The 12857-nt window shown below is 38.3% G+C and overlaps 1 protein-coding gene across 1 annotated transcript; it reads right to left on the reverse strand.

Moving 5' to 3' along the window:
- Positions 1–5021: 5021 nt before the first annotated feature.
- On the reverse strand, positions 5022–10681 carry LOC131592453 (alpha-ketoglutarate dehydrogenase component 4-like). The gene is made up of 4 exons (XM_058863977.1): positions 10594–10681; positions 9722–9785; positions 6942–7144; positions 5022–5118 (listed from the first exon to the last, which is right to left on the reverse strand). Exons 1-4 carry the CDS (start codon positions 10630–10632, stop codon positions 5101–5103), a joined length of 324 nt encoding a protein of 107 aa, XP_058719960.1. The 5' UTR covers positions 10633–10681; the 3' UTR covers positions 5022–5100.
- Between the last annotated feature and the right edge of the window lie 2176 nt (positions 10682–12857).

Below are 12857 nucleotides of genomic sequence, written 5' to 3' on the forward strand. Positions count from 1 at the left end.
CAAAGGACTGTAACATGCGTTTTTCATTCCTCACAAAGTACAACTAATCACTAAGTTTTTAATACAAAAACCTCTTCAGATAGTATGAAATTAAACACTTTATGAAAACATAAACATTGTTAACATTTATAGTCAAACAGTTAAGTTCCATATCTATGATCACTTTTGTCGAATTTTGTCCAAAAATTACAATTCTGAAGAACTTCATCAGGAGTAACATTCCAAGATTGAAGAAAATAAGGTATGGCAGGAGAAAGGATTAAAAAAGCAAGACACTAGCAAGGACTAATAAAGCCTGATTTTTGGAAATGCATTTTGTTTTAAGGATACACCTGTTTAATAACAAAAATTTTAAGTTAGAGACCAGGTAACCCTTGAAAAACTTAAAAATGTAGTGAGACTGAAGCTAGTCTGACTTCTTGGGGAAAAAAAAAAAAGTATTAAAGATGACTTAACTGGATCATTTAAACAAAACACTCTAGAAAAAAAAATCTTTCCCTGTTACCCATTAGGCTGGTAAAAAAAAAAAAAAAAGAAATCATTAGGCAGCTCAAGAGCAACCAGACACTTAATCACACACTGGGAAAATATTCTGACACCTTTTTAATAGCAGCAATTTGGTTGGTGTTCTTACCCATTACTTTATACACAGAGTGTCAGCGTTCAAGAACACACATAATCACAGGATGATTATATGAAGGTGCTTTATTAAGAGCTCTGGGTGTCAGGGGTACACATACCCAAATCTGACCCATCTTGGTTTTGAGATGAACATGTTTTATACTCTATCGTTATACAACTTACATATTAATTATTAAACTTACATTGTTCTATTGTATGCATTGTTTTTACCTAAGCATGAATTTCTTGTGATCCCCCTTTCAGCCCCCTAACATTGTTCCTCATGTTCTTTAAACAATAATTATTTCTAATCACATCTAAAAATTGTATCATGATCATCTACTGATTACACAGGTACAGTTTGACCTGATCTTTAGCAAGCACAAGGCCTAACATTTCTCAGGGCCTACTTTTCCCAGGGCTTTCCAAAGCTAACTTTCTTTCTAAGTCTCTGAATTTTCTAAGATTTTAAAACCTTTTACTATCAAGAGGAGATAAACAAAGAATTTTGCATTTTTGCCTAGTTTTGTAGTTTGTTTCTACTTGATTTTGTAGTTTGCTTAAAATTTGTAATTTACGTTGTATAGTCTAGTTTTGTTTTGTAACCAGCATTCATAGCTTTGTTTTAATTGCTATTTAGACCATTAGCTTGTAGTAGAACATTGATAACAAGAGGCTGAGAAAATGAGCAAAACTCGCCAGCTGTGGCTTGATTACAAGATAAAGGGTTGATAAGTCACCCTGACAATTCAAACGGAGGACGTAATAAGACAAGGAAATCATATAAAATCAAAGTAAACAGCCCAAGAACCCCAGAAAAAGCACTGCAGTTCTGAATATCGGACAGTAGATGGCAATCTTGATCATCAAAAACAAAGGACACAACTCCAAAAAAGTCTCAGGTGACTTACAGGTTACGTACCAAGTGAAGAGGATTTGAAGAGTGGTTTGGGAAGTCATTTGAATGTTAGAATGCATATAAACCCGAGGGAACAATGCCAAAGCAGACGTGTTCATGGAGGGACACCCCGAACACAATCCCTGATATTAAATAAAGGAATGCTTCCTTAAGTGTCTCACTGTTAAGTGATTTTCTTTGAATAAACTATAGCAAACTAATGTTATAAATCCATATTGTGATGTTGGCTTTTCGCAAGTATTAAGATGAATGTTATATGTTATATGCTTTTACTATGTCTTTTCCTTTTTTCTCCTGCTAGCAGCTAACAGGTTTTAGGCGTAGGTCAAGAAGAATTTTGGACGTTACGGCTAGGTCCTCTCTGTACAAAGCAAGATAACCTCCAGTGAACAGATGAATGGGGCCCAGGCTGCTATCAACGCTGACCGCCTGCAGAAGAAGGAACCCCAGCCCAAATAAAAAGATGATAAAAGAGAAATTAAAACCAAATGCGTGTGCTCTAAAAAAGGCAGACCTGGGGAGTGGCTACGCAAACTACTTCTTGGAAAAGTTTGAATATGTATTAAAGCCCTACAGCAGAATGGGATAAAAGGAGGGTTTCAAAGACAGCTGGTGTGCCCTTGGCAGAGAGCTAAGCACACGGCCATTTTAACCCTTTGCTTTATTATCTTTGTCTTTTAATTGTCTTTTTGTTTATATTAAACCTTTTAAAATTTATTAGGCGAGTGAACCTCATTTTTCACACTAAGGAGAGGCTGGCAATTACAGGGGCATGCTAACATAACCTGTGCAGAGGCTTGGACATTGCCATCTCAGACACAGCCATCAAGTCACAGAAAGCAGCTCCTCAAGCTGGAGAGGTGTCAATGCCAGGGCCTTCCCTCAGGAGGAGGTTATGAAAACCTGATGTCAGGACAGTGGTGGGGGATCAATCTGCCTCCTCCATCCGCCTCCCCCGCACAAGGCCGACCATCTCACCTTATAATCGCAGTATTGCCCCACCTCACAGCAGAGCCCCATCGTTGTGTGTGGAAGGTGAGACGGGGCCGGGCCAGTCCACAGACCAGGCAGAGGCCACCAATGCTAGTGTCGCTGCAGGCAGCCCCAGGACTACGGGACTCCCCTCCATCACAGTCCTACCCGTCACAAGAGGGCCATCACAAGAGCCCCATGACCATCTATCAAGAAGCATCTGGGCCCAGCCAACCCATCAGAGGTCAAAGGAAGGAGAGGGAGATGTCTTTACAAACTGGCCTGCTGGTAGATAAAGCCAGATATTTGTGGCAGCGGCCTCAGGGAGACAAAGAGTTAACATTGTTCCACCCCAAACCCCTTGTGAAGGGCGGCCCAGGAGTTCTGATTGGGTTTGAGTCCCTGGGGGGTTCTCCCTTGGTGTGTTTCTAGTGGTCCCTGACCCTGAACTCCACCCTCAAAGGTGTAAACCCTCGGTTCTGTCCCTCAAAAACCCCTGCTGTGCCTCTGTTCGGGGCTCTCTGTTCTGGACCTGAGTTTGTTCCCATGCTGAATAAATGGTTTCATGAACGGGAGCCCGTCTCGTTGGTGTTTCATGCTGGTCCCCAGAACCCTGCAGCTTCCCTGGACGAGATCCTGAGGTTGCGGACTGCAACAGATATTGATAGGTGAAAGAAGCAATGGGTGGAACTGTAAATTCCAGAGGAATTCCACTAATTGACACAGACTATTACTTACCCAAGGCAGTGCTAAATTCCTGGACTTAGAGAAAAAGAACAGAGATACAAAGAAAAACTGAGTCTGTATTAGGCAATGCAGGAAGTCTGTACCTGTCAAGTACCTCAGCCAATGGGAAAAGAGAGGCAAATGAGGTCGGGAAATTGGGATAAAAAGGAGACTACGTATTCCAGCAGTTTGAGAGATTCCATGGGAAATGCCCCATGGGATCTCTCCCTTTATTCAAATGAAGTTACAGGACTCCTCTGTGTCCTTTTTGGATGTAAACCTCTGACATCATGAATTAATTTTCCTGACAGAGGGGACCCCTGGCACTATGTGGGCCAAGGGGAGCTAAGGAACTCTGCATATACGAACCTGCCCCTCTCAAAGAAGTCAAATTTCTCGTCATACTTGGCATGCACTCATATATTCATTGCTGCCGGGGCAGGAGAATAGGGGAAAGGTGGAGGGGTGGAGAGTTTGTTGATGCCACCACACACCTCACCACCCCACCCACTGCGTACGTACACTTCACACTAGCAACTCATGAGAGCTGCCTGCAATTATCCCCAGTTCCTAGTAACTCGGAGACTCGAAGGATAAGAGGTGATAAAGCATTCAGTACTGCTCTCTCTAGTGCTGGAGTAGACTGGGGAGGGGAACATGCAGCTGCTCTTCCATGCCATAGGTTGCAGCACTATGTGGCCCCTTGGCTGAAAGCTGCATGACTAAAGGCTAAAGCCAAGGCTGTTGGCTGTACCAGGCTGAGATGCACAGGTAGACTCTAGCTCACTTGTTTGCCACATAAAAGAAAGGCTTTAGTTATGGACTAGGCATATTAAGGACTATGCAAATTAAGCCTAGAGATCAGGTATATTGTGGTCTTCTAGCTGGAATTAGACCAAAAGGGCTCTCTTCTGAAACAGCTAATAATTTAAATATTCCCTATTTCTATATTTATTTTCCCAACCTCAATTTGATATTCAGGTGCAAAACTACTAAAATAAATCCCAATCTTAATAACATTTGGAAAATTTCTGTGTCCCTTTTCTGCCTGTAAAATCAACCCTGATGAGACATTTGAATATTTTTAAATAGAAAACTCAGTTCCATCAGAGAGTTTGTAAATGACTAATTAGAAAAATACATAAAATGCTAGTTAGATTTTCAGTTGATGGTTTTCTCAATAACAAATTAATATAGTGTGTTGTGTCAACCTTCTCACCTTTCATATGGGTTTTTATTAAAGCTATTAGTATATAACTGTTGCCTTTTTTCCAACCTGGAAATGAAACTCAAGATAATTTTAGTAAGGAGGTAATATAAGATTGGATCGTTATTTGAAGGCCTTCAGGAGCAGTTATGGAAAGATGTCTACAAAAGCCCACCCCCCCCAGGGGTGAGTACATTTTTATAGGTTTTAGGAAATTAGCATAATTTATAAAAAACACCAATTAGGAGGACAAGTGGTGATGCAATTCCCCCCCCAGGTTAAGCACCTTCTCTGGAGTCCCCCCCTCGGCACCAGCTGTACTTTGTCAATGAAAACGTATCTTGAAGAGTTGTTCTCAGCCTTGGTTCCCAGGAAGAACCAAGATAGCATAGAGGCCTTGTACCGCCCCCCCCCCCCGGGGCTTAGAGCTCTGGAATTTGTTTTGTCTTTCTGCCTAGGGAAAGGCAATGGAAAAGTACTAGGAAAACTAGCTATTAATACAATAGGCTACAGAGCTACAAATATATGTGCAAAGAATACATATAAAAGAAAAAAAGCAAAAAACAAAACAGCATCTCAATCATAAAATTAAGGAAATGCCTTTATTGTGAATATAACATTTCATTCTTCAACAGTGGCAAATAATCTTCTATATTTATTCTGGACCTCCACGCTGTAAAATAAAAGCATATAGTTAAATGTATTCCACTAAAAGAATGGAAAATGGAGATGAAATCTTTTTTACTGTTCTAGATTAACAAATAGGGTTTTAGTTTTAATTTTTGATTTAGACATTGATTTTTAACCTGTATAGGAACATGCACAGAGTGTCAAAGTATCAGCATCTACCCATAGGAATTCAATTTTTTCAGGGGAGAATACAAAAAGATCAATACCTGCAACCTATATTTATAGCTTTTTCCAGTTCTCCCACTCTGAAGAAACATGACTTACTTTAGAAAGGTCTGATAAACACAGCAGTAGTAAACAGAAGTTTTAGAATTACTTTCACTGCCCAAATTCCAAAGCAAAAACAAACTCAAGGTCAGCCATTACAATCTTTATGAGAAATTAGAAAGGTACTCAGTTCATTATTTTGCTAATAAAATTATTTTTCAATTTACATCACCATTAGAAAATTTATGCTAGAGGTCAAGGAGTGTATTACTATGCAAAATGATTAATTTTATTTCTAATTATTTTACTGTACTGATATACATGAAGGAAAACTGATTTCCTCTATTAATATGATCACACTGTAAGTGTCCTTATAATTTAACAAAGCTATGTGTCTTTTCATATCAAACTCACACCCGTCTCTTCAGTTCTTCATATTTTGTGCATTCTCCCTTTTTAAGCATTGGTGTTTACAACTGAAAATTGTTACAGAATAAAAGCAGGTTTTTCTTGCCTTTTATGTACAATGGCATATTTGCAAATAATGCAAAAAATATTTATATGAAGTTTAATAAAATGTTTCTACTAGTAGAAATACAAGCAGTAACTTACTAATACATAACTTATAGAAACTAGCTCAAGGAATATTTTGGACTTCAGTTACCTGGTAATAGCCTTTGCTGGTCTAAGAACAGACTCTTGTGCTCCTGTACAGCATATTCAAATTACATGTTAAACAGCTGTTACACAACAGGTAGTGACTGATTCATGTAGGCTATGACTATCACAAGCTGTCTGCATGTCTGTATCTTTCTAATTAGTGATACCACAAGCTACTAATTAGTGAGAGTTTGGTACCTTGTGTATTAAGATTTTGTAGTTTGGGTATCGTGCATCAAAGTGGTTTTCACCACTGAGTATACACTTGCCAAGAATTACAATGTAATATATTTTAAACTTGGAAGGAGGTGTAAAAATCAGATAAATACTAGGTAAATACTGTTATAAATGCATATTGTGATGTTGGCTTTTTGCAAGTATTAAGATGAATATTATATGTATAATGTTAGAATGGCTTTTGCTGTGTGAATATAGTCTTTTTCTCTTTCTCCTGCTATTAGCTAGAATTTAGGTGTAGGTCAGAAGAATTTTAGATGTTAGGTTCAGGTCCTGCCTGAACGAACAGGATAACCTCCAGTGAAAAGATGATGTCGCCCAGGCTGCTATCAACACTCACTGCCTGTGGAACAAGGAGCCAAAGCCTAAATCCAAGGATGATAAGAAAGGAATTAAAACTGCAAAGCCAAGAAATGCGCATGCTCTAAAAAGGCAGAGCTAAGGAGTGGCCATGCAAAATAGTTCCTGGAGAAGTTTAAATATGCATGAAGTCCATGCAGTACAAATGGTATATAAAGGGTGTTACCAAAGCATCAGGTGTGCTCTTGGCAGAGAGCCTAGCACCTGGCCATTTTAACCCTTTGCTTCATTGTCTTTGTTTCCTACTGTCTTTTTGTTTTCATTAAACCTCTTAAAATTTACCAGAACAGTGAACCTCGTTTTTCACAATACAGACAATACACAACAATAAATGAAACTTACTTGAATATATTCAATCTCTTCATCTGACATTAGTTTTCGTCTGTATTTCTGAGGTAAGGTTCTTGTTAATTCAGAAGTGTCTGGTATACCTTGTACTCTACTAACAGGTGAAATATTTTGAAATCCTGGTGATCTGCCTTCTACAGACTCCTGTGCTTTTGAAGCACCAGGCGATGGCATACTTGTTTGTAGAGATTCCAGTACTGAAATCCAGATTGCAAAACCATTACAGAAATATAACAAAACTGTAAAATTAGTGAGCAGCCAATAAAAGTTACCAGTTATTGACAATATTCTTAATTATAAAAAATACTTAAAAGAATTAAAATAATTAAAATATACTCTACTTCTCCCAAGCTGTTTCTATTGTTAAATTTACCAAGAACACAGTGAAAAAAATCTGAAAGGAAAAGAAAGCACATTAGAGTGGCAGAAATACTGATGTGGAGACAGAAGATAAATCAACATAGATCCTAACAAAGGCTTTTTCACTGGGAAGCTGTACTTGCAGAAGCAGCATGAAGTATCAAATGTGTGTGTGGAGGGGATTATGTAGAAAGATAAATAAATAACTAACATCCAATTAAGATTATGCTTTTTGTTTACTGCAACTGTAAGGACAAACAAATGAAAAAGAAGTAGAAGCTTAGAGAAAGAAAAAGTTTACAACTACATTATACCACAACATGTAATAAAATGCTATACCCATTCTTAATACTACAAAATGACATCAAGAAAGTAAGGTCCCAAACAGAGCAAGGAGGAAGAGAACCCATCAGAAGGAGCAGAATCTGAACAGGGGACATGCCATTAGACTGAAATTTGAAAATTTAAGATCAGAAGGCAAAGGGAACAGAAGATGAAAACAGAAGAAAACAACACACAGGTGATAATAGCTTTGACTAGTAATGACTACAAAGTATTTATAAAGAGTAACATACCTTAAATATGAAAAAAAAAGTTTCTTCAAATTTTATATACCACATAAATATTTAGAGATTTGCCTAAGATTTTCTTCTATTTTATTTATTTGAAGTCTGAAGTGTATTTGCAATAGAAGCATTAGCCAATCAAAAACCAAAAGTCAAGACAAAAAAATACCTGACCTAATACTGCTGTTGCTTAAGGTCAAATACAGTCCCTACTACAGTTTTCCTTTCCCTGTTGGAGACTATCATGTCGCAGTAGTAATATGATAATAGAATTTGGCTGGCCTTTAAAGCACTCAAATCCCTAAAAGTATAGTCTTGATCTGCAGAGCTCTGTGTAGCTATGTAGAAGCAACATTCTGGTATGGTGAAACTTACTGATACAGCATTCAAGCAAAATGAAGTAGATTGCAATTTACCAGTGAGGCAACAGAAACTAATTAATGCAGAAAGGTCTAACATACTAAAAATATAGAGCCACAAAGATCTTGTGATGCAAAGATAAGCATAAGCTAAGCAACATGTTTTTAAGCCTTTGAGAAAGCAATTCACTGGCATGAAAGGTGGTGCAATTGGCTGAACTGGGCACAACATACAGAATTCCGACTGAAAGTTATCACAGAATATAGTTCCTGAAGAATTCACAGGTGAGTCAGAAGTGACACTGATGATCATTGTAAATACTTTGCAGTGTTAATGGATAAACTAAAAGCTAAATCCTAAATATAATGCTGTGGCAAATACATAGTATGGTATAATTTCTAAACAAGTGAGAATAACAACAGAACTTCTTAAAATATCTACTACTTTAGCTTCAAATGTTTTATTGACTCAAAAGGAATATTAAAACAACATATAGCTCATTAACTTTGATGCTCTAAATGTAACAGTATTGAGGTTCCTATAAATATAAACATAGCTATAGGTGTAAAAATTAATGTCAAAGATTGCAGTGAAGGTCATTTTTTTCTCAGCATTAATTATTAGCACAAAGAAACACTTCTTAAAATGTACAATGGAATGGCTCAGCCATAAATCAGGGTTTTTAATACCACCATCACACACTCCAATTAGGAAAAAAATGGATGAGGAAAATGCAACATTTTCTGCAAAGATCACCAAATACCTAAGGGTGTTTCAAATTCACTTGGATACTGTCACTTCAGGCAAATATTAGTATTTTCAAAAATATGACTGTGGGAACTGACAATGGTCAAATAAGAGATTTTTAGGCTTCAGGCATTAGCTTGAGCCTGTGTGAAACCAAGTCACACAACTTTCTAACTCTGGCCTGAGAAATCATAATGAAGAATCCAAACAGTCCTTAGAGAAGGAAAACAACCTTTGCAGGTGTTGTTTGTCACCTTGTTGCTTACTTGTAAGAAACGGTCAAGGGGTGATGTTCCTAACTTCCCAATGATGGTGATGTGTTAGTTTCATGACCAATGAGAGTTTTACCTTTTCGGACCTTCTCGGAACTGTCTATAAAAGAAGATCTGGAAGAATAAAACTTGCTTGCTCTTTGCAACAAAAGCTAGAGAGTCTGTGTCGTTACTTCGCCATTCCTAATACAGTGCGACATCTGACTTCTTATATAAGTAGAAAACATCCCTAGAGATCCTTGTGAATCTGCCTTGACCAAAAAATAAAGGCATGCATGTAGTATTTATATTCCCACAGTTGTATAGAGTCTGAAAAGGAAGCCTTCAAACTAAAACTTTGATTCAGAAACCCTGCTCAAAATCAGTTGAGTTGCATAGTCAAAGCAGAAAAATTGTGTGCTGATTCTTATATACAACAGTTTATGCAAAGAAATATGGCATAACTTGTAGCTATAGATGAAATACTTACTTTTAAGTCTGGGACTACTTTTTCGGTCTGGGAACTTTATTAAGGGAGTATGTGGCTTGATTACCTAGAACAAGACAATGTAGTAGGAGAAACAGGGAGAATAAAATATATTTCTAGACAAACATTAACTTTACACTAATAAAATGGAATGTGCAACAAATTAAACAACCACTTCTATACTGCTGTTTTGTGCACAAGCACTGTGATAAAATTAGTACTTGAATTTTATTTTTATCCAAGAAGAAATTTCACCTTTAAAGGCACTACCCCACCCTAGTGTTCAGAACAAGAATAAGCATTCTCTTCCTTTTGCCACAGCAATTAGTGTGTATGCAGAAATAGCTACTACAGTAGCAAAAATGGAATGATGAAATTCTAGCATGTGAAATTGCTAGCAGTGCTCTCTACCTGTACTTCAGCTGGCTGGCTGGGATTGACTAGTTCCATTAAGAAAAAAAACAAACTATAAATTATAACGTCTGGTATTCAAAGCCACTGTGCTTATTTTTTAAATGTCTTTTCAAGAAGACTCTATGTTTCACCTTTGAAGGAAGGAAGGATGGCTTAGAAAGGAGATACTGATTAACGCCCTCCCTTTTTGAAGAGCGACCGAAAAGGGGCAAACTGCTCAGTAACATCCTTTGCTACCAGAACCAGGCACAGGAATCAAATGACTGGCGCCACTGGGCCGGCCCCGTCGCATGTTTCCATGCTTCTTCCCCCGCGCCAAGGACATCAGCCTCTCCAGCGGCGCCTCGGGCCTGGCCACGTCAGGCCCCGGCGGCCGCGCGCGAAGCGAACCCTGCCACCCACGCCAGGTTCCAGACCCCAGGCCCCAGCCGCCTCCCGGTCCGCAGGCCGCGCACCACTACCTGTATGACTCTAGTGGCAGCCGCCATCTTACTGCCCATGCTGACGGCACATCTCAGCGCCCTGAGGAGCAATACCAGGCCACGCCCACTATGAGCGGGGCCCAGAGAAAGGGCTGTTTGAGGCAGTGCCAAAATACAAATAAAATAAAGAGGCAACACATTAAAATTTTAAAATCGCTTCAAGTAGCTCTGCATTTTATTTGAATTCTATCAAGACACAGCAAATCAACATTTTAAAAACTGACTCTCACTTATAAAGAGTATCGATGTTTTAATTTAACATATTACTTTGGTGAGTTGACTTTGGCTAGACATCAGATGCCAGCCAAGCTGCCTTATCCCTTCCCCTCCTCAGCAGAACAAGGTGGAGAAATAGACGACAGAAGGTTCATGGGCTTAGATAAAGACCAGGAGATCACTCAGTACTTACCATCACAGGCAAAACAGACTAATTTGGTTCTCAGTTGATATCTTCCCAATTATTGTTATAAATGCATATCACATTATTGGCTTTTTGCAAACATTATAATGAATGTTATATGTATAAGGTTAGAATTTTTTTTTATATTAATATAGTTTCCTATATTTCTGTTATTGATAAAACTTTGAAATAGTGGAGTTATAGATACATATTATATTGTTGGCTTTTCACAAATATTGGAATGAATGTTATATGTATAAGGTTAGAAAACTTTGTTGTATTAGTGTGGTTCCTTCTATTTCTGTTGTTGATGAAGCTTAGAAATGGTAGTATAATATACAAATGTGTTGAGTTATGGCATGGTATTGGAGTGGGGACTACTTTTGTATAACCCAGGGACTAGAGGAGATGGTCAGAGACCCCCCTGCATTCTTAAATTATCTTATCCAGATGAAGACAGCAGTGACCAGAGCTCCAAGGGAAGAATTTATTGAACCTCTGTTATCAAGGAGTGTGAGACTCAAGGGAGCCAAGAAGACTGATCTATTGGGGAGGGGGCGAGTTGAAGCTAAACAAAGGAACACCCCAAACTTAAGAGGAATGTTTGAATCATGTATGAGAATTTATGAATATGTAATAGGTTTCTGTTTTTAAGAGACGCTCCTTTGTTAGTAAGGTGTGCTCTCTTGGCTGAAGGCTGAGGTACCCGGCCGTATCTGTATACTTTATTTTTTTCTCCTAATTGTCTTTCTATTAAACTTTTAAATTCTATATAAAAAAAAATATATGAACCTCGTTTTTCACAGTGGTATAATACATATATGTTAGGCTATAACATGATATTAAAGCACAAATTACTTTTTGTTTATATAACCCAGAGACTAAAAAAAAAAAGTCAGAGAGCCCCCTGCATCCTAAGATTATCTTGTCCAGATGAAGACAAGCAGTTCTCCAAGTGCTCCAAAGGAAACATTTATGGCACCCGTTATCGGAGGACATAAAACCTAGTGGCGCCAAGAAGATTGATCTACTGGGAAGGGGGCAAGAGAAAACTAAACAGAAGAACACCAAAGAGCCTAAGAAGAATGTATGAATATGTATGAGAAATTATGGATATGTAGTAGGGTTCTGTTTTTAAGGGACAATCCTTTGTTAGTAAGGTGAATGCAGAGACACCCGGCTGTATCTGTATACTTTACTTTATTTTTTTCTCCTAATTGTTTTTTTTTATTAAACTTTTAAATTCTATGAACAAATATGTGAACCTTGTTTTTCACATTACTGATACTTCTTTTTTATTCTCCACAAAGCACTTGCAGTTTGATTTCAAATTATTTTGATTAATGCTGAAATATTCACAATTTCTTTTTCCAATTCACTAACTCCTAACCAGGGGATAAACCATCTGGCAAAGGAATGGAAGGCTGTGGATCTCTTTATCAAACAATTGCTAATTCTTTTGGTTCATTTTAGATCAGTATGATAAATTGGTATTTAATAAAACAAAAGGAAACACCTAAGGAAGTTTAGGCTGCTGGAGACTGATGGTAGTTTTTTCTCTTGGCCAATAACTGGCCAGTTCTGAGAAATGACAGTAGTTTTGACCATTGAAAAGTGAGATCAACATGTGAACATCACCCTTTAAAACCTAAGCCTGAGAATTTCTTGCTCTCTTTAGTTTCCGGCTTGAAAGAAGTACCAGGGCTCAGGTTCAGCCTCCTCCTCCCCCCAGGCCGGACAAGGCCGTGGGGGGGGAGTGGGGCTGGCCAGAGCTCTGTGGTTTCTGGGGAAGATGGAGACTGTGAAGTGTCAGGAACCCCTTCTCAGAGGGCTCGCTGGGCCT

This window comes from Poecile atricapillus, chromosome W (assembly GCF_030490865.1).
Source record: "Poecile atricapillus isolate bPoeAtr1 chromosome W, bPoeAtr1.hap1, whole genome shotgun sequence".
NCBI lineage: Eukaryota > Metazoa > Chordata > Aves > Passeriformes > Paridae > Poecile > Poecile atricapillus.

Bases quoted from the DNA above. Each gene is read 5' to 3' on its own strand.
- LOC131592453 (XM_058863977.1), bottom strand. From the start codon at position 10,632: ATGGGCAGTAAGATGGCGGCTGCCACTAGAGTCATACAG. The intron at 9,786-10,593 runs GTAGTGGTGCGC...GTCTTGTTCTAG, and splicing joins CTGCCACTAGAGTCATACAG to GTAATCAAGCCACATACTCC. The intron at 7,145-9,721 runs GTAAGTATTTCA...TCTGGATTTCAG, and splicing joins AAGTAGTCCCAGACTTAAAA to TACTGGAATCTCTACAAACA.